This window comes from Hippocampus guttulatus, chromosome 2 (genome assembly GCF_054856545.1).
Source record: "Hippocampus guttulatus isolate MCC_2025c chromosome 2, RoL_Hgut_1.0, whole genome shotgun sequence".
Classification (NCBI taxonomy): Eukaryota; Metazoa; Chordata; class Actinopteri; order Syngnathiformes; family Syngnathidae; genus Hippocampus; species Hippocampus guttulatus.
In genome coordinates this window covers 1,574,680-1,596,275 of record NC_141262.1, presented here as the reverse complement: position 1 = coordinate 1,596,275, position 21,596 = coordinate 1,574,680, and the positions used below count along the sequence as shown (strand labels likewise).

The window sequence follows — 21,596 nt, the reverse complement described above, 5'->3', positions numbered from 1 at the left end:
TCTTGACTTCTTGGGGCTTTTTTGTCGGTCTACTCATGATAGACATGCCTACCAAATTATATGTTGCGAAGCGAAACTGTCTTTTTCAGCCTGAATGAAAATTTGGCGTGAGGGGAAGATGGGCCACCGCTGTATGGCATTTGGCATACATGGGGATTACATGTTTATATGTGAGCGAACACGTGTTAGATACAGTGTAAAATAATAAATATTGATGAAACTCACAGTTGAAGCAAATCCCCCAGAAGTAAGAAGAGATTAGGTGGGATTTTCACCAGTCTGTTGCTGGAGAGATCCCTGTGTTTAAAAAAAAAAAAAGGTCAAAGTTAAGCAATAAGCAATACAAAAACAATATATTTCATGATATTTACTGGATAAAACAAAGACTCACAACTCTCCAAGATTTTGGAGGACCGAGAAGGCTTGTTCATGTATGTGGCTGATCCTGTTCCGCTGAAGAACCCTTGGGAAAATGCATAAATGAAAAAGAAAATGAAAGATGATTTATCATATTCACTTAAAAAAAGAGAAATACTGTCATATAAATTAAAAACAGTTCCAATAGAACAAGTGCTTATGAAAAACAAGTGCATGCAATTACACTGTACATGTACATTAATATTCCAGTAGTGCATACCATGTACTATATACATATATATATATATATATATATATATATATATACAGTATATATATACAGTATACTGTATATACAGTCATACTGTCATACTGTACCTCGGTTACTGTACCTCTCTTCTTGACCAAATCGGTTTTCGACCAGAAAATTCAAGATTTTTACGCCTTGGATTACGACCGAAAATCGGTTTTTGACCAAACTAAGCAAACCTGAATACGCCACGCGACTCCTCTCAGCTTCCTTACAAAAGGAATTGACACTTCCTCGTGTCATGTTCATTGCGAGCAGACTTGTTTGTTGTGATTTACGCAAATCTGACTGCTTTTTTTGTTATTTCTGCATAGTCTATTAGCCCCTAATCATGGGCAAATCAGTTTTCGAACAGCCTTCTAGAACGGATTATGGTCCAAAACCGAGGTATGACTCTGTATGTGTGTGTGTGTGTGTGTGTGTGAATACACACACACACACACATACAGAGTGTGTATTCACACACACATGTGTGTGTGTGTGAATACGAATACACACACACACACACATATATATATATATGTTGTACTTTGCATGCATATTATTATTCCAGCCGAGTAAACATGTACTTTTATACATATGTAGTCAATTCAAGTCGAGTCAAAAATAGCCCTTAATCACAAAAGGGCTTTACAGGCCCATATGTAATAAATTTCAATTTTAGTACAGTGGTCCCTCATTTACTGTGGGGTTTTTGTTGCAAAAATAGGATTAGTAATAAACTTTTTTTTAATACTATGCGCTTTAAGGCTGTAAACCTCATCATTAACATTTCTCTGTTATTTAAACAAGCTCAAAGTTGAAACCTTGGCAAAAAAATAAATAGTATACAGCATTATTATTATTTTTATTTATTGTTGATCGTACATGAGAGATGACACGGAGGAGATGGATTCAAATTGATCTCCGGTACCTTAGCCAATCAGGAAGCAGAATACAATGCGGGTTTGTACGTTGTATAAAAACAGCATGCGGAATTAAACTGTAAAAATACAGGAAGTCAATTAGGACACAATGGGGGTTGTAAGATGTAAAAAACAGCATTCAAAATTGCACCTGAAAAAAAAAAAAAGTCTGCGACATAGCGAGTCTGCGAAAGGTGAACTGCAATATGGCGAGAGACCAATGTACAAGACGCTGAACACGAAGGTGGGATTACGTACAGGACTGTCAGCATGCTGCACGAGTAGAAGGACACATTCTCCAAGGTCTCAATAAGATTTCCCTCCAAATCTCTGAAAGAACATCATACGTACAGTAGATTCCCCAATACATCATATAATATATAGAGTATAATATTGTATCTATCCACCCATCCATCAATCCATCCATATGAAGGGTCCAACAAAAACAATTTGAATCGGAAAATTTGTTTTCATTTGAAAGATGTGACGCCATCGTATCAAACCGAATCGTTCCATGATGAAATATATCAAGATAGGTATCAAATCGTCTTTATGTTTCGTTTACAGTAACTTCAAGAGAAGTTCATTTATTCATATTGTGAATGACAATGACACTCGAAACTCATTGCATCGAACCCTCTGAGACTCAGCCGTTCCATATCGGAGCGTACTGGATAGAATTGATGCATGTTAAAATCAACCGCCATTGAATCGCATCCCATCCCATGCATCAATATACATATGGAATGGTCTTTTATAACGTACAGCAATTTGTTTAGGGAATTTTAACTGATATTGCGATTGGCCATATGGCTTTATCCAGAAACTCCGTTCACTGCATCCGATTTATATTTTTATTTTCGAGGGATTCAGCTGGCTGCTTTATCTGTTTGTATGGCAGCTAATCGGAAAAAAGTCCATTTTCCATCCAACCGGTGACATGTGTCACGACTTCCTGTACTTACAACCAGTTGAGCCTGGCCATCTCGCGACAGATGTCATCTAGTTTTGTCAGAGTGTTGTTCAACAAAGCTCTGTCAAAGTTGGGACACACAAAACAGATATATACACGCTTCAAACATGTCACAAAAAAAAGGACATCTTGGCTCAGAACAAAAGAAAAACACTCACAGCAAGACCAGCGAGTTCAGTCCTGAAAAGGTCTTGGATGAAATGTGATGGATGTTATTGTTCTCCAAGATCCTACGACATACAATTTGTCTGTTTGATTGTATTGTTGAGAGTGTCAAGAAATCGTTATCTTTAGTGCAAGGGAAAAAGTGCTGTTCAACATTTAACAGACATACAACCACTCCAGCTTATGCAGGTCCCTGAACACACCGGGCTTCAGCACGGAAATACGGTTGTAGTTCAGATATCTATGATGAAAAAAAAAACAAAAAAACCCATCAGGAAATAATCATGGAACATGCCAGTGCCACAATGTTGAAAAAAAAAGGATAAATTTCCCTTGTTTTGTTTTGTTTTTCGGTCATCATTTATTTTGTGAGAGAAAAGCCCTGCTTGCTGGAGGAAAAGACAAATTGATTTCTTTAATTCAAAGTTAATATTGTGACACACAACAAATTGAAAATTAATTGAAAATCAAAACAGGCCCATGCACCTGCTTTGGGCATGACTGACTGATTTTTTGTTTTGTGGGCATACATATATTCTCCCCAGTGTAGAGGCGCTTGGCAAAAGTTCAGGCATATTGAGGCCCTTCAAAAATGTCTGCTCTTGGAAAAAATGGAATGAGCAAATTCCTGTCTCAAATGCAAAATGGCTGCTTCAAACCAAAATAACCAAACCTCTTGTTCAAAATCAGACAAGGGTCTTTGAGACTTTTTTGTTTGCCCTGTTACCATAGATATGTCCACGTAATTTCCTCTCCATCAGTGAAACAGGTGTCAGAGTCATTTTTTAAAAAAAACTTCCGTATTCCCCCAATTTTCAAGATTGTGTCTGGGGTGGATTTTTGGAAACTTTCCAGGCAGTTTCAAAATGAGGTTTAAGGGGTCATGTTCAGGGTCCTCAAAATACATACATTTACACGCAAATAAACATGCTTGCAAAAGTTATGGGATGTTTCAGGCTTATAAGGAATTAATGAATTCCCAAGTTGGAGTTCATGGAGCGACATGTGCACCCTGTGTCAATAGGCAAAAGTCATGTTAGGGGCCGAGTTAATTTTTTTCCTTGAGCAGGAGTTCATCAAGGTATGAGCTCTGGAATTCACGCAAAATAACTACTTCAAACCAAAACTGCAACCTTTCTGTTTCAGAAATGGGTCCTCGAGACTCTTTATGTGTCTCTTTTTATGATTGACATGCGTACCCAATTTTGTCTCCATCAGTGAAAGGTGCGTTCAGGGCTGATTTTTAGCTCCACTTTTCAGGATTTCTTAACAAGGTGCCAGAAATTGTGTTTTCATGTGACACTTGGTAACTTACAGCCTGGTGAGATTGTATAGCCCTCTGAAAGCAGTCGGACTCACATCTTCGATCTCATTATGTTGCAGGTATCTACAGTATACAAACACACATTCGCACAAAATTACATGATATAGTGCAGAAGCACATCGGCGAGTCTGCTCACGTGTTTATTTTATATGCACGGTGCATCTGGATAGTAATCACAGCCCTTCATCTTTACCATATTATGTTGTTCCAGCCTCATTCCAAAATTGAATACATTTTTGAATTGAAGTTTTTTTTAAACTTGAAGGACAATTCAATGATGAAGAAGAAAACACTCTGGTCTGACGAGAAAAAGATTGAACTTGACGGTGCGAAGGCCAGGCGTTATATTTGTCGGAAACAAGGTGCTGACCAAATTTCATCCCCACAATGAAGACTTCTGGCAGCCGCATCATGAAGTGGCGATGACTTTAGGGACTGGGAAAATTGTCAGTGTTGAGGGAATGTGGCAATGTCAGAACCATTCTCGACAAAAACCTGGCCCAGAGTGCTCAGGACTTCAGATTAGGTGGTTTATTTCCCAACAGAACAATGACCCTTAGCATACAATGAAGGAGACAAAATCCTTTCCTGTCCTTGAGAGGCCCAGCCAGAGGCCAGAATTGAATGTGTCATGATCCTGTCCTGTGATCTTTGTTTCTTCAGTCTCCAGCTGGAGAGTGGGCGTTCCCTCATGAGCCGCACCTGACACTAATCATCCTCGTAACCTGGCTGCCTTTAAAAGCCATGCAATGACCACAACTGGCAGTTGGATTATTAAACCTTGCTCACAGCGCTTCAACTTTTTTCATGTTTAATTATGAATGTTGAGTGTAAAATTGTGAGGAGGGGGTGACTTTTTTCCATTTTGGAATGAGGATGTGTCACGTGGAAAACTCACAGTTTCTGCAGGCTGTGGTACGGGAAGAAGGCGTTTGCTTTCAGTCTCTGCAGATGGTTCCTCTGCAAAGACCTGACAGGGCAAGACATGCACACGTCATTGCATGCACAGGCTGTGACAGTCATATCGCAAAGTAGTGCATATTGTCACAAAATTCATGAATAGTGAATGTGTTTGAAGTTGATTTTATCAAAAGCTAAGCAGAATATTTGATGTGTGAGGGGTAACAACTCAATCTTTTTCAGGACATATCAAGTTAAATTTTAGATGACAAGACTTACATTTCAAATTGATCATACAGTATTTGCTCTTTTCCTGGTCATGTCCATATTTGGCCAGAAGTTCATGATTTCAAATGTGTTCTTTCATTGCGCTTTGGCGAAAGATAGTCGATACATTCAACTCAACTGTATTTATCGAGCACTCTAAAACAACCATCGCCGTATACAAAGTACTTTACACGGAGCAAATATATACTGTATATACAGTATATAAAATAATAAATCAACAATTAATAACAAAGACAGTCGAAAGCACAAAACAGTAAAACTAAGATCAGGTCTGAGTCACGCCGAGTCAAATGCCAAAGAATACAAGTGAGTTTTGAGACGGGTTTGAAAGATGGGCAGCAAGGGGGCTTGCCAAACGTTCAGTGGGAGGTCATTCCAAAGAGAGGGACCAGTAACGGAAAAGGCTCAATCCCCTCTGAACCTCCGCTTAGTTCTTGGTACTTCTAATAATGTCTGGTCCGCAGACCTGAGGCGCTGGGCAGGTGTGTAGGGGCAGAGGAGCTCAGAGAGGTAAGGTGTAGCGAGGCCATTTGAAGATTTGAAAACATTATAGGATCTTAAAAGGAACTCTAAAATGTATGGGGAGCCAGTGAAGGGATGCCAGAGTAGGAGTTATGCGCTCCCTCTCACGAGTGCCAGTCAAGAGGCGAGCAGCAGCATTCTGGACCAGATGGAGACGCTAAATGGAGAATTGGCTGAATTCAAAGTAAAGTGTATGACAGTAATCCAGCCGGGATGTGGCGAAGGCATGAATGACTGTTTCAAAATACTTATGAGAAAGGAGAGGTTTTACATGTCAATCTTTCTAGTAACAGTGAGTGGTCGAAAACATCAGTCACTTTTGACGGAGAGTTGGAAACGATTTGTCAGTCTGTGCACGCATCAGTGATTTGTTGTTTTCCGTCAATTTCTGCTAATGTAGACACTTTCCCAACCAGGCAAGTGTCATCGAAGCAATTAATAGCAACCGCCCCTTACATCATGGTGACGTTCATAGCCACCACCGGCACATCGCGGAGCTGCGCACCATCGCAGTCCAGCTCCAGGTCTCGACACTGGCACAGGTCAGGAATGAGGCCAAGCACTGGGGGGAGTGGGGAAATGAAAAATTTGAATGAGATAAAAGTGGTACTTTGTGGAGGAGCCAAGTTTAGCCTGGGATCACATCCATCTATCTATTTTCTGATCTGATTATCCCCACAAGGATTGCGGGGGGTGCTGGAGCCTATCCCATCTGCCTTTGGGCAGTAGGCGGGGGACACCCTGAGCTGGTTGCCAGCCAATTGCAGGGCACACATAGACGAACAACCACTCGCGCTCACACTCACACCCAGAGACAATTTAGAGAGTGCCATTAACCTGCCATGTATGTTTCTGGAATGTGGGAGGAAAGCGGAGTACCCGGAGAATACCCACACAGACACGGGGAGAACATGCAAACTCCACACAGGAAGTGGGGGGGGTTCGGTATTTGTAGGTCCCTTTGCCCCCACGAATAGGTCCACTGTATCTAAGACTTGGCTCACGGACGCTCAAGCCTTTGAGTCGTTTGTTTGGGGCTTTCAAACTTTCTCTGCAGTCAGCGGTCCAGGGACCGCTGACTGCAGAGAATTTTTTTCCTCGGACGCCAACATGATCCTAATGCTGATTTGATTTAACATTAACCACCACTAAAGTCATGTAAATTAAAAAGTTTCCCATTTTTGAGAACAACGAACCCTTGAAATTCGCTAACATATTTAGTTTTTGCCTACTATTTTATCGACCCCCAAGATACGGCTCATGATCCGCAGTAGGTCTGGGTCGCCCAGTTTGAGAACCACTGTGTCAAACGACAGAATACCATGAAAGTAAGGTTTGGAGGCATAAAACAGCTTTCTTCAGTCCATTCAGGGAAATATTATGTCCGTTCTATTTTCTGTGTTGTTGACATTAATGACAGGCGAGTTTGCACCAACCTTCCTCTGACTAATACCACACCAACATCAAGGATATGTCAAAGCATGTCAATTATCACCCTGAGCACAACACTCTGCAGGATTTTTGTCATCGCCTCACTTCGCTACCTGCAATGGCAAAGCGGATAATTGCAGTGAACCAAGTAAGAAGAAAAAAAAAACCCACGGCACATGTTGGATTTGGTTCTGCCATTGTGGCTCGGCATTCCAAAGTACTTGTCAAAGAGATGCGGCCATCCATTGTTATCTCCTGAGGAAAGACAAGAGAAACATTTTCATCAATTTATAAATGGCTTACACTGTATGTGTGCATGCACATGCACACACACACGCACGCGCACACACACACACATATCTGAGAGAGCGAGAGAGAGAGAGAGAGCGAGAGAGAGAGAGAGAGAGAGAGAGAGAGAGGTCTGGTGGTTAGCGCGTCGACCTCACAGTGCAGAGGTACCGGGTTCAATTCCAGCTCCTGCCTCCCTGTATGGAGTTTGTATGTTCTTCCCGGAACACACTGCTTGTTTTGTAAAGGTACATACTAGGTCTGCAGGTAGATTGCTAGGTAGGTAATTATGTCTAAGGTAATAGTATATAGGTAAGAGGCAGGTTGATAGGTCGGAAGGTAAATGCAAAAAAGGTTGGTAAATTAAGGTTCGTGTGGAATAGGTCGTAAGAGTTCTGTTCATCTGTAAATATGTACTGGTGGGACTGACTGATAGGAAGGTAAATCGGTAGGAGGTTGATAGATAAGTTAATGTATTATAGGTAGGTGGGGAAGAGGTTTGTTGATTGGTCGGTGAGTAGGTTTTCTCCGGGTACTCCGGTTTCCTCCCACATTCCAACAACATGCATGGCAGGCTGAGTGAACACTCTAAATTGTCCCTAGGTGTGAGTGTGAGCGCCGATGGTTGTTCGTCTCTGTGTGCTCTGAGGTTGGCTGGCAACCGGTTCAGGGTGTCCCCCGCTTACTGCCCGAAGATGGCTGGGATAGATATACATTATATATATATATATATATATATACATACATATACACAACTGACAACATGACATGGAGTGCAACTGTAAGTCAAGGTAATTGTCAGTCTAAATCAATTACTGCTGCTATTCCAAGGATGGTAACAAACACTTGTCTCTTTTCCTCCTTGATGTTTTTTTTTCTTGATCCATCACATCTTCGACTGTCATCAGGTGTCCACCCTTCATTTCCTATCTGCCAACAATTACTTCGAGACAAGAGCAGGGCGTTTCACTGTAATTTGTGCTCTTGCCACAGGGACTGAGACACCCATTGAGGCTCTCGGAAGAGATTCAATTTTTTTTTTTTTTTGGGGGGGGGGGGGGTTCCACCATGTCAGGTTTTTTTTCAAGATGCAGCTCTTTTTTGTTCTGTACAATTGGCTACGCTTTGACAAGAATGGCTTGAATTTCAAGCAAGGCATTTTCCCATCGAATCAATACCCTTGGAGTGAGCCATTATAAGCAACCAAATTGCATCCCGAGCACGGGGATATATCAAGGGTGAAACAAAGCCCTCGGCTCTGCACAAAAACTTTAGCATGTTTGACAACATTGCCCTCGCTACTATAGATGGCCCGCAGACATTCTGCCATGACGCAAGGGATGCATAATGATTGCATTTAGAGGTACTGTAAATGTGATGAAGACAATGCTTTCACTTTACAACTCGCCTGTCTGTTTTCCAGTGGAGTCGTGAGTTTTTTTTAATCTCCTTATTTATCGCCACGGTGATCTGCCATGCATGCCAATTTATTTGTACTCATTCCTGATGCAGATGACTGATCAAAGCCGTGTAAATCATACAAATGTACTGAATATTGTCTTTGATGTTCACCAAAACAAATATGTTCGGTTCATTTGAAGACTCAAATGGTCTCTGATGTTTATAAAGTGTACAAAACTTGATGTGTGTAAGCTCCCGACTATTGTCATACAAATGAATGAATCTTTTGAACGATCCTACGGTGCTGAATGCAATTACTTTGCGACCGGATTCATTCCATCCATCCATCCCTGACCACGCTCATCCTCATGACAGTCATTGGCAAAATGAGAAATGAAAATGTCAGAGGAACGAACCGCTCGTAATTTGAAAGTCGAGGCTGTGGGATGTAAATTGGCTTTTACTTGTATGGCAGTTTTCGAGATCAAAGCATTTTAACGTACTCTCCTTATTCACCTACTAGGGACACAGCATCACGAGCTACTGGGAGGGTTCATTATCTTGCTGAAGTGGGGAGGCTTGTGTTGCAAGCTTAAAGGTTACTTTTCACTGAGTTTAAAGTCATGCGACCAGCATCGGCTTCCCGGCCGTTACCGTGCAGTGAGGACACCAGTGGCGTTCCGTCAGGGCCAGCAAGGCCTTCTCTGCTGGCCTAAACATTCTCAGAAAAGTATATTTAATAAATTTATGTGTGTTAAATTTAATAAATTTACTTTTCTGAGAATAACATAAATTTAATTTGTTATTTTATTTTCATACATGCGTAAACAAAATTATTCTCTGTATTCTTTACGTCATATTATTTCCACTTTGTCGAGTGGCTTTCAATGTTATTTAAAATAACATTGAAAGCCACTCGATAAATCCATCCATCCATCCATTTTCTGAACCGCTTGATCCTCACTAGGGTTGCGGGGGCTGCTGGAGCCTATCCCAGCTGCTCTTCGGGCAGTAGGCGGGGGACACCCTGAATCGGTTGCCAGCCAATCGCAGGGCACACAGAGACAAACAACCATCCACACTCACAATCACACCTAGGGACAATTTTAGAGAGTTCAATCAGCCTGCCACGCATGTTTTTGGAATGTGGGAGGAAACCGGAGTACCCGGAGAAAACCCACGCAGGCCCGGGGAGAACATGCAAACTCCACACAGGAAGGCCAGAGCTGGAATTGAACCCGGTACCTCTGCACTGTGAAGTCGACGTGCTAACCACTGGACTACCGGGGCGCCCCCACTCGATAAATAACGTATTTATTATGGTAGAGTTTTTAACCAATCATATTTCAGCTAGCTTGGGTTGCCAGGTAAATTAAACTTACTAAATTAAACAGAGCAGGCCCCTGTGCGCTGTAAGGGAACGGGCCAGTAAGGTTGCAATAGCCGTCTGCGTACTAGGGCCAGCTAGAAGGCCTTACGTCGAAACTGGCCGTGCGCGTTCGGTGATTGGATTAGCGCCTTTTCTGTTTACTGAGAATTGTATCCTGACTTGTTCAATAAAGATTCTTTAAAAAAAATAGATTGGATTAGCGCCTGCTAGAGCTATCACTGCATTTTAACCCAAAATGGCCGAAGGAGAAGACCTTCATCTGGTTGCAGAACTACTTTCCACACAATTTTCAAGACGGGCCTTCCACGAAAAGCTGGATATTGTGCGAAGAGGTCGCCCAACTCCTGCGCTGTCCCAGCAAAGAAAAGGGTTTGTCCGTCATTTTCAATTGAGCAATTATGAACGGTACCCGTGGCTCACAGCCTCTGAGAAACGCTGCAAATTGTACTGCTCGGAATGCCTATTGCTTGCAACTGACCGATTTCGTGTTTGGAGCCACACTGGATTGTTTTACCACGGCAGGAAGGAAACATCAGAGCACGGCTGGGCACTTACAAGCTACGGTGCGTTTAAAACGTTTGGGGACACTCGTGTAGATCTGCAGCTCAGTGAACAGGCACTACATTGGTGAGTAAATCTATTTTATTTTACATTTCTTCTTGTCATTTTATTTCATTCGTATTAAATTAATGGTACCGAAATAAAATGACAAAGATACAAAAATGTATCAAATAAATCTGCTCACCTGCAAATTATAATGGCGCATTGTAGTCACCTTCATGCACGAAAGTTCGTTCAATCTCAGCTGCTCAACATTTTCAGTTATTTGCTGTTGTATCGCCGATTTTCAAAATGCAAATGATCTATTTACTTTATTTTCAAAGAATAGTTTGTTTTGTTATTGTTTGGTTGGTGTCATACAAAACTGCGACATTGCGCAATTTATTGGACAGACTTGTTTACGATCACACAGCGTAATTTGGGTGGCATTTTATTTCGTATTTTGAAATCATCTTTTTATTTTTGACAATATCTGTAAATTTTGTTTCCTGCTCTTAATTGTTGTCATGATTTGGTTTGGGACCAACAGCTGGCACTGTAGGGCTCCCCCTGCAGTTGCACACCTGTTGGTCATTATGTAATTATGAGTTGTATAAAAGGACTCCTGCCCGAACACTCGGTGCTTTTGCTACTGTCATGCTCGTTTGTTTGCTGTTCCTTTGCTGCTGTCATGTTTTTTCTGGTAGTGTTTTGGTTATTGATAGTTTTTGTTTAAGTCATGGTTTTTGTTTGTTACTTTGGACTTTGTTTTGGATTTAGTTTTCTTTGTTTTAAATTTTTTTTTTAAAAATTTTTGCGCTCTACTGAATGGCTGCTGCTAGTCAGTATTTTGGATGAGATTTTGAGGTTTCCTGCAGTTTTATTATTTTTTTCCCCTACTTTCTTTTTGGACATTATTACTGTCATTATTCAACCTTTTTGAGCTCACATACAGGGGCTTCCATTTTTCAACCCACTGAGATGGCTCATTCTGCTACTGCTTCTATGGCTGCTGCAAATGTTGCTCCACCTGGACGCCTCAACGTTGATTCATCACCAGTTTTAAAGGAGAGTGGGACGACTGCCTCAGTCTGGCAGCCCTGGCCTATAACACCAGCTCTCACTCCTCCACGGGATTCACCCGCTTTTTCCCCGACACGTGGTCGAGAGGCACGGATGCACGCTGATGTCCTGTTCCTCTCTAATGTCCAGTCGTCCATCTCCACACACTCCAGTTGACAAGACAATACAAGCATTGGCCTCAAGTCCCTGTTCCTTTACACGCCCAGGCCACCGCCATGTTAATTTCAAAGACTTTGTTCTGACATCTGACGCTACATCTACCCGGCTTCCTCCTTCTCCGAGCCGACCGCGACACGGAGCTATCAGGGAAATCGAAAGGTGGTGGGATTTGCTTCTATATCAACGAAGAATGGTGCACTGATGTCACAAAGCTCGACGCACACTGCAGCCCGGACCTGGAGTCGCTGTCTTTATACTGCAAGCCATTCTACTCGCCACGAGTTCACCTCCTTTTTACTAGTCGGTGTTTACATTGCGCTACAAGCTAACGCTAACACGGCGATACAAACGCTAGCTGAACAAGTAAACAAACTCTAACTAAAATACCCAGAGTCACCCCTGATCATTTCGGGCGATTTTAATAGAGCACATCTCAACCGTGATCTTCCCAGATATAAGCAGCACATCGACTGTTTTACCAGAGAAGGCAACATTCGAGACCACTGCTATACAACAATCAAAAATTCATACCGATCGATCGCCCGTGCAGCATTGGGTCTTTCTGACCACAATTTAATCCACTTAATACCTACTTACAGACAGAAACTCAAATGTGTTAAACCGGTTGTTAAGACTGTGAAAAAATGGACAGATGAAGCAAAGCTAGCTCTACAAGAATGCTTAGACTGCACTGATTGGGGCGTCTTTGAAACTTCAACGGGCACACTGGATGAATACACAGACACTGTAACATCATACATCAGTTTCTGTGAGGACATGTGTGTACCAACGAAGTCCTTCCGCTCTTTCAACAATAACAAGCCATGGTTTACTCCCAAACTCAGGCAACTCAGGAAAGAGAAAGAGGCCGCATTTAGAAGTGGAGATCGGGCACTGTACAAACACGCCCGTAACCAATTGACAAAGGAAATTAACATCGCTAAGAGAAGCTATGCAAAGAGGCTGAAAAACCAGTTCTCTGCTAACGACTCTGCATCTATATGGAATGGCCTGAAAGCAATCACTAACTATAGAGTGCCATCCCCCCAAACAGTGAACAGTAAGGGTCTTGCTGATGAACTAAACATGTTTTTCTGCCGATTTGAAAAGGACACCCCCATTTCCCACACACACCCACCTCTACCAGAAACTACTCTATCTACCCCCCCACCCTCTTTTTCTCCACTACAGATCCACGAACAGGACGTGAGACGGCTCTTCAAGCAGCAGAACATCAAGAAAGCTGCGGCCCGACAAAGTGTCCCCCTCCTGCCTGAAAGTCTGCGCTGACCAGCTGTCTCCGGTCTTCACACAAATCTTCAACAGATCCCTGGAGCTGTGTGAGGTCCCATCCTGCTTCAAACAGTCTACCATCATCCCAGTTCCCAAGAAATCGGCAACATCGGAACTGAACGACTATAGGCCTGTCGCCCTGACGTCTGTGGTCATGAAGTCCTTGTGCTGAACCACCTAAAGAATGTCACCGGACCCCTGCTGGACCCTCTTCAGTTTGCCTACCGGGCAAACAGGTCTGTGGAGGACGCAGTCAACATAAGTCTGCACTACATCCTCGAGCACCTCGACAGCACAAGGACCTACGCAAGGATCCTCTTTGTGGATTTCAGCTCTGCGTTCAACACCATCATCCCGGAACTCCTCACTCCCAGACTTCTCCACCTCGGTGTGTCCCCTACGATCTGCCAGTGGATCCTCAGCTTCCTGACGGGACGGACACAACAGGTGAGACTGGGAGCAACAACATCAACAACACGCACCACCAGCACTGGAGCCCCACAGGGATGTGTCCTCTCTCCACTGCTCTTCTCCCTCTACACAAACGATTGCACCTCAACAAATCCAGCCGTCAAACTCAAAGTTCGTAGACGACACCACGGTCATCGGTCTCATCAAAGACGGCGACGAGTCTGCGTACCGCCAACAAGTGGAGCAGCTGGAGCTCTGGTGCCGCCGACACAACCTCGGACTGAACACGCTCAAGACTGTAGAGATGATCGTCGACTTCAGGAAACATCCTTCTCCATAGTTGGACCTCACACTATCCAACTGCCCTGTGTCAACCGTCGAGACCTTCAACTTCCTGGGAATCACAGTCTCCCAGGACATGAAGTGGGAAGTCAACACCATCTCCATCCTGAAAAGGGCCCAGCAGAGGATGTACTTCCTGTGGCTGCTGAGGAAGCATGGCCTGCCACAGGAGGTGCTACGTCAGTTCTACACGGCAGTCATCGAATCAATCCTGTGTTCTTCAATCACGGTTTGGTTTGGGGCCACCACAAAAAAGGACAAAATCATGTGTTCAATAAAAGTGTAGCAAAAATTCTAATCAACATCGCCATGTAATAGAATGCAATTTCCAAATCGCAAAGTCTGTCTCGCACATAAAATCATGGCTCTTTTTAACCTATGAGACCAAAACATTCATGTAAAATAAATGTGATATTGTTTATTTTAATGTTGATTCATGTACTGTTTCTGTTTGGTCATACAAATGTAAAAAAAAAATCGCATGACTGTCTGTGTTTTATGTTATGTATTGTTATATTAACTGTTCTGTAAAGCGCTTTGTTCCAGCTGCAACTGTTGTGAAAGCGCTATATGAATTGTTTTGTATTGCACATGGGAAGACGACTGAGAAAATGATCACATATGAAATCGCAACCGCATTATTGAGAATTTAAAAAAATAAAAAAGAAAAAGAAACAAACAAATCCGGTGAGCCCTGCTGTGCTTTCTGACCAGAAGCGCATTAGGCACCATTAGATGGAACTTTCCCCAATGACTGGTGCTGCCTTTAATGACAAGCAACAGCATGATGGCAATGGCTCAAGTCTTCGTTTCCATATTGATGAACGACAAGGACGAACTGCTGCAAAAACACAATTGATGATGAAAAGGTACAGCCACGCAGACGCATCAAAGGACAGCAGCCACAAAGACACATTTTGTTTTTTTTCTTGAGAGGCTATGATGGAATTTCCTGCATATTGATCTGTTCCTGGGATTTAATTACATGCTTTGTGTTGTTAAGCTTATCTATCTGAAGCGTCTCTGCGTTTGTATCTCTTTCATTGAATTTTTCCACAACTTTCTTTGAAGGAAAATTCAATCAGGGATTCAAGACAGGAGATGTAAGGAAGCTGAAATGGGAATGGCCTTTAGCTGGTAGCCCCCCGCCCTCCCTTTTTTTCTTGTTCGACCTGTTCCAATTTTGCACTGAAGTTGTGTCTCTCAATATGATGAGAACAAATTAGTGAGCTTCATGACCCAGCAGAAACGTCATCTATCTAATTCATCTCATTTTAATCATTGATGTTTGAGGTCAACGCATGAAATTATACAGGGTCAGGCAAAATGCTCGGACACATTTGTAGGCTAAATAAAAGGCAAATAAAGTAAAGAAACAAAAAAGTGTTTGTTTTCTAAAAGTACATTTAATGCCATTTTTTTCGCATAATGCCATTTTGCTTTGTTTCTTTATTATGCCATTAGTTTTCGTTTATTTTTCAATTGCTGCCATGAATTGGACTGGTGAGCATGGCGCTTTCATTGTGGAAACGTTGATCAAAACTAACGAATCTGGAACTGCAACACAACGAGCGTTCCGTTTGCACTTCAATCTTGGTGGACATGATCCCGTACCAGCTCGAAATACGATCTTGTTATGGGCTACCGACTTCAGAGCTACTGGATCTGCATTGAAACAAAAATCAACCGGCCGACCTCGCACCGCCGGAACTCCACTTAATTTTCAAAACATAATGAAACAGAATGGCATTACAGTATATGTACTTTTCAAAAATAAAAACACTTTTTTGTTTTTTTACTTTATTTGCCTTTTATTTAATCGACAAATGTGTCAGATCATTTTGCCTGACCCTGTATGATGGTTTGGTACTCGTTTTTCTTGAAAAAAAAACAACAACAACAACAAAAAACCCCGATAAACTAACCGGTCCGTTTTTCAAAAATGGTGGTGCCTAAATCGCACCCTAAATCTGATATTTTTGTGGTAATTTTATGTCAAATATGTGTCCTGGTGTAATAGCGTTTGAGAAACAATGCATGAAAGGATGAACCAATTATGTATTCTAAATAGCTACAGTGTCTTTGATGATGTTTACAAAAGAGGTTCTTTCATGAATCAATAATTGTTGATGTTTACTAACCCTGAGTATGGTTTGGAGACGACATCGTCGTCAATGTGAACCAACTTCGTTTTTTTTTTGTAAACATACATGACTTTGATTGACGACTGATCATTGATACTTTGGAGTCTTCAATTTAACAAACACATGTTTTGGGAAATGTCAAGACAATTTAAAATCAGCAATGACGCAAAAGTATATTTTTGCACACATCAAAGAACACTTGCAGTTTTTGTTTTCGTTACCTTCAAAGACAATCCTCAAAGAGACTCATCTGGTTTTTGTCAATGTCAAGCGACTAGAATCTTTCTAAGTATTGATGGAATTTCTGGGGTCATCAGGGCGTAAGCCCAATTGGCACTTCACAAAAACAACTGCTTACTCAATGCGTGTTCGTTTATCTTCAATGAAGGAAATCACTCAGAATCAAAAAAAAAAAAAAAAAAACTCCACAAGAGAAAGAATTCAATTTACTTCCAGTATGTTCGGGGAAATATCATAGACCAGAGGTCCCCAACCGCTGGTCCGCGGACCGGTACCGGTCCACAGGGCTTTTGGTACCATGCCGCACAGAAAGAATTTGCCCTAATTCCGTGTTATTTATTTCGGAATACAAAAGATGTTTTATTTTGAAAAATTACCGGATTCTCCGTTACATCCGTCTGTGTCACGCTTGACACATGTCAAGCCACGCTTCTCCGTCACATGACCGATTACGCTAAAAATAAAACGCCGGGGCTCGCAAAATGAGTAAAAAAACTGCTGGAGATCGCAAATGACGGCGGCCTTAAAAGTACGTTCGAGACAACTGGATTAAAGTTCTGGCTGAATACTCTGACATCGCCACAATAGCACTGTTGCTATTTCCGACATGCTACCTGTGTGAGGCGGGGGTTTTCTGCAGCAAAGGCGACTAAAACAAAATTACAAAGTAGACTGGACATAAACCACACACTTGAGGTGTCTATTGTCTCCTATTACCCCGAGATGGGACCGTCCGGTTGCATAAAATCAAGCTCGGGGCTGTGGAGAGTCATCATTTTCATGCACTTTGAATTTGCGTTGTATCGTATTTTGAAGGCATTAAACATTACCATAGAGATCAGAGTGTTGCGGTCAGATTAGACACTCTTGTGTTTATTATTATATTTCGAAAACACCACAGTTTTCATGCAGCTCATACCATATTATTTTGTTGTATTAATCCGCCACACCTTAAATGCCGGTCCCTGAAAATATTGTCTGACATAAACCAGTCCTTACGCTTCCGAGAAGGTAACCTAACCTTTTGGAAACACGAAATGCAATTCAGAGTCTTCAATGAACTTATGGATGGTTTTATGAACAGCGGATATGAGTCAAAGTCTTCACTGAACCAAATTAATTTTGTCAACTAAAAGATGATTTTGCATCTTAAATTAAAATGACGTGTAAACGTCAAAGACAATTGTGACTTTACTGATGAATCCGATGTGTTTTTGTAGACATCAAAGACAAATTGGAGTCTTCTATTTATCTACTGTGTTTTTGTAAATATCAAAAACAATTGAAAGTCCAATTAAATACATTGTGGAAAAAACAGACAGTTTAGAGTCTGAGTATAACTCATTATGCTTTTGTAAACTTAAAGACAAATCAAAGTCTTCAATGAACTATTCACATGTGTGGGGAAACAAGGTATGTTTTGTTTTTTAACAAAAAGACAAGTTACGGTCTGCTGTAAGTTCGATCAGTCATCCCCACTATCGCGTTTCTGTCCAAGGATTCGTTGGTGACCCGGGTCACGTTAAGACTTCATTACTCCTCCAACTGAGATGGATCAGACCACCGCAGAAACTAGCACCACTCAACTCTGATCAGTGACCAGAAAAAAAAAAGTTATGACTCCTGATAGACATATGGCATGCACCAGTTCTTGCTTTTAAAGTCTTTAGCATTTTTAGTATTCATAAAAACGTCACACATCTTGAAGTTTCAGCCTTATAGATGGTTTCTTATCAGCGTCTGATTGAGAAGTGACATGCTAGCTACAATCTTTCTTCAAATTTCCATTTTTAACCTCAGATCATGGATTCATCAGAAACGGCTGTATTAAAGTGATGAAAGACATAAAAACACACACACACAAAAAGAGGTGACAGCGGGTGGATCATCTGCAGAAGCGCTGGTATGAAACCAGGATTTGTAAATTGCACAAAAACTAATTTCGCTTTATAACAGCACACCTCCTCCACACACATACGCCACAGCGGTAACCCATCTGTCTCAATTTTTTTTTGTCAAAAATGCCAGGAGAGAGCTGCAGTATTTCCTTTGTGAACTGAAACACTTGAAAGCATTAATATGAGTGCAGATCAAACAATTATGGCTTCCTTGCCAGCCACCTGTGCCTGCCGCTGTTATCTGATCATTTTCCCGCTGGGAATAATCAGAAGTAATGACCGCTTCTCTATCATAGATTTCCTTTTGACTTGCCCGGTAGCCTGGTGAATGTTGATATCAATTACTCTGTGGATTTTGCAGCCGATTATTACTTTTTGGATTGGAATACTCCTCCACACGGAAGCAAAGAGAGATGTTGAATTAAATTCGTAGAGCTAGTGGTGCAATGGATAACACATCTGACTATGGATCAGAAAGTGCTTGGTTTGACTCCTGGCTAGCCTGTTTGATTTTTTTTTTGCACATGGTGTAAACCCGTTGTGGCCGCAGCATAGCCCAGATGTTCTCTCAGGTTGTGATCGTATAGTGGTTAGTACCCTGTGCTGTGGCCGCAGCAGTCCTGAATCGAATCCTAGTCATGGCATGTGCAAAAAGTTGACATTTACAGTTGACTGAGGAGTGATAATTTGGTACCAGAAGATTCCTCCAAGCGGGAGCACAGAGAGATGTTGGATTAAATTCCCTGAACTAATGGCGCAAGGGATAACATGTTGGACTTCACCTCACAAGGTGCCAGGTTCGACACCTGACACTGCTTGTATAATTTTTCTTTTATTATTATTTTTTTTTTGCACATGGTGGTAAACCCGTTGTGGCCGTAGCAGAGCGCAGACAAATAGAAAATTGTGCCCCCCAGATCTTCTGCCGGGTCATGATCATAGAGTGGTAGGTCTCAGTGAAGTTTGTTGAACCCACAGGGCCACCACCTACCTATGCTAAACGGTGAATTGATGTGTTCTTTAAAGGCCAAGTGTGAAGTAATTTCATGAAATGCCAAATAGGGTCACAATGAAAGTACTTAAACATTGTCCATCAAATAAAGCATGAAAAAATCATTTATATGTTGTATATTTGACAAAATAATCGATTTTCCGAAGTTCCAGCCTGAAAGGGGAGGAACCATGTGAGTGATACGTCACATGGAGAACAGTGATGGCAGGTCTCCATATGGCCGAAATGCAAAACATTTCAAACAATGATTCAAACAGTGATACAAGCGACCGATCGAGTGCAAGTGAGGATATCCAAGTTTTTGAAGAGTTGGAGGAAGAAGAGGAGGTTGGAATTTTATATGTTGGACCTTACATGTACAAGCCAGACGCTAATCAGGATGCAAACAATGTGCCCAGACGACTTGACATGGAATGGAGACAAGACCCATCAAGATTGGCAAGATATAGGCTGGTATTATTTTTATGATTTGAAGATGCAGGCATGTGCACATAATTTTATGTTTTTGTCTGACTGATGACATTGTTTAAAAAAAACAAAACAGATTTCATGTTCAAGCAGTTAGCCTACTTGGTACTTGAGTATGCTTTTTAGCAAATCATTTTTTGACTCGTACTTGAGAGATTTTTGTAATGGCTTTTTTTTAACTCAGTATTGAATGCATCTGCCCGGAATTACTTTTTGTTTCATAACTTACCATAAGTTGCATCCACCAGTATCTTTCTCAGAGAATACCCACCACTCTTATATTTGAGATAAACGATACAGTAGGAGTGTATTCCTTGCTTTGTCACTTTTTGTGGTCAGCCAGCATTTTCATTATAATGCATAGCAGCAAGAATTATTCTGGAATAGAACAAAAATGCCTTATTTTTAAAAAATTGTCCAATTGTGATGAAATAACTTGATATCTCCAAGTTCTACATTTCACTATAGTCTACATTTCATGCATATCAGTTTTCTTTAACACACCTGCTTTTCATTCCTTTGTACGAGATGTGGTACATCTTTGGGGCAAAGTGATTCACCACACTGTGAAATGCTTCCACGCCACTGGTCTGTCCGAGGTGAGACATCTTCATGACATCGTTGACAAACATGGTCTTTGTTAGGAGTTCCACCACTGCGACATTGACTTCAGTACCTTTGAATGAATTTACAAGGTATGACAATATTTCTATTTTTTAGGGTTAACTAGCAGGCAACATCTAACAAAAAAAATAAAAACCTGATAATAGCCACGCTTTTTCTGTAGCAACTGGAGGATGTAAACAACTATCGTGCACATTCTGCAGGTGGTCCACACATGCCAGCCACTTCTGCTTCTTTTCCTCCGGTGTCTGGGAGGAAAGTGCACACCAGTACAAATGGCACTTCAAACTTTGCACCCAATCCTTCAGGATCGACATGCTCTTCTTTTTGGCCAAGGAGTCCAGTTTCTTGCACATACCTGTATATTTAATATGATATGCCAACTCGTTAAGTGACGTGCATGATATAGAAAAGACATCATCCCAAAACTAGCGTATTTATAAACATTGAAATACACTAACCTTTAACAATGTGCCAACAATCATAATAATGGATGACTTGGGTCCAATTCTCCCCGATCCATTTCTCCACCTGCCGATGCCTGTCAGTGATGACAACTTTTACATTGAAGCCTTCCAACTCCTAATGGCATCTTTTCAGGGCCTCCAGTTCCATTGTTACTCTAAAGCACAGGTGTCAAACTCAGGTCCTGCAGGGCCGCTGCCCTGCATGTTTTCCAAGTCTCCCTGTTGCAACACACCTGATTCAAATGAACTGGTTCAATGTCAGGCTTCCGCAGAGCTTGCTGATGATCTGATCATTTGAATCAGCTGTGTTGCAACAGGGAGACTTGGAAAACATACTACAGGACAGCGGCCCTCCAGGATCTGAGTTTGACACTTGTGCTCTAAAGGATAAGATTAATACGCGTCATGAGACTAAAATAATTGGCATGTAATTATGCCGCATATAATCTACAAAACAGTTCACTGCCTATGGGCTGGTCACACAGTTTTCCAAGAGGACGTGTCATGTTCATTCGTCAACAAAGCAGCGCTGCCAACCTATTGAAATGTACTTCCAGAACAATTTGTCTGACTGCCATTATTACTCAACGCTGATATGAATAACATCGATCGGGGTTTGCCTCGAGCCAAAAACTAACGTCGCTAGCTTCTCGAGTTAGCT

General features: G+C 41.7%; 1 protein-coding gene and 1 long non-coding RNA gene across 3 annotated transcripts in view; both read right to left on the bottom strand.

Moving 5' to 3' along the window:
* rxfp1 (relaxin family peptide receptor 1) overlaps nucleotides 1-21,596 on the bottom strand; it is a 71,839-nt gene that overhangs the window by 27,111 nt on the left and 23,132 nt on the right. For both annotated transcript variants that reach the window (XM_086106104.1, XM_086106105.1), the window contains exons 3-12: nucleotides 7,347-7,430; nucleotides 6,201-6,306; nucleotides 4,933-5,004; nucleotides 4,026-4,097; nucleotides 2,880-2,951; nucleotides 2,704-2,775; nucleotides 2,538-2,606; nucleotides 1,831-1,902; nucleotides 392-463; nucleotides 226-297 (exon numbers count right to left, since the gene is read on the bottom strand). In XM_086106104.1, the coding sequence (XP_085962230.1) occupies nucleotides 226-297; nucleotides 392-463; nucleotides 1,831-1,902; nucleotides 2,538-2,606; nucleotides 2,704-2,775; nucleotides 2,880-2,951; nucleotides 4,026-4,097; nucleotides 4,933-5,004; nucleotides 6,201-6,306; nucleotides 7,347-7,430 (763 nt within the window). The remainder of the gene's footprint in view (nucleotides 1-225; nucleotides 298-391; nucleotides 464-1,830; nucleotides 1,903-2,537; nucleotides 2,607-2,703; nucleotides 2,776-2,879; nucleotides 2,952-4,025; nucleotides 4,098-4,932; nucleotides 5,005-6,200; nucleotides 6,307-7,346; nucleotides 7,431-21,596) is intronic.
* LOC147208198 (uncharacterized) lies at nucleotides 20,373-21,072 on the bottom strand. Its single transcript, XR_015100315.1, has 3 exons — nucleotides 20,930-21,072; nucleotides 20,605-20,826; nucleotides 20,373-20,520 (listed from the first exon to the last, which is right to left on the bottom strand). It is a non-coding gene; the product is annotated as an uncharacterized LOC147208198 (long non-coding RNA).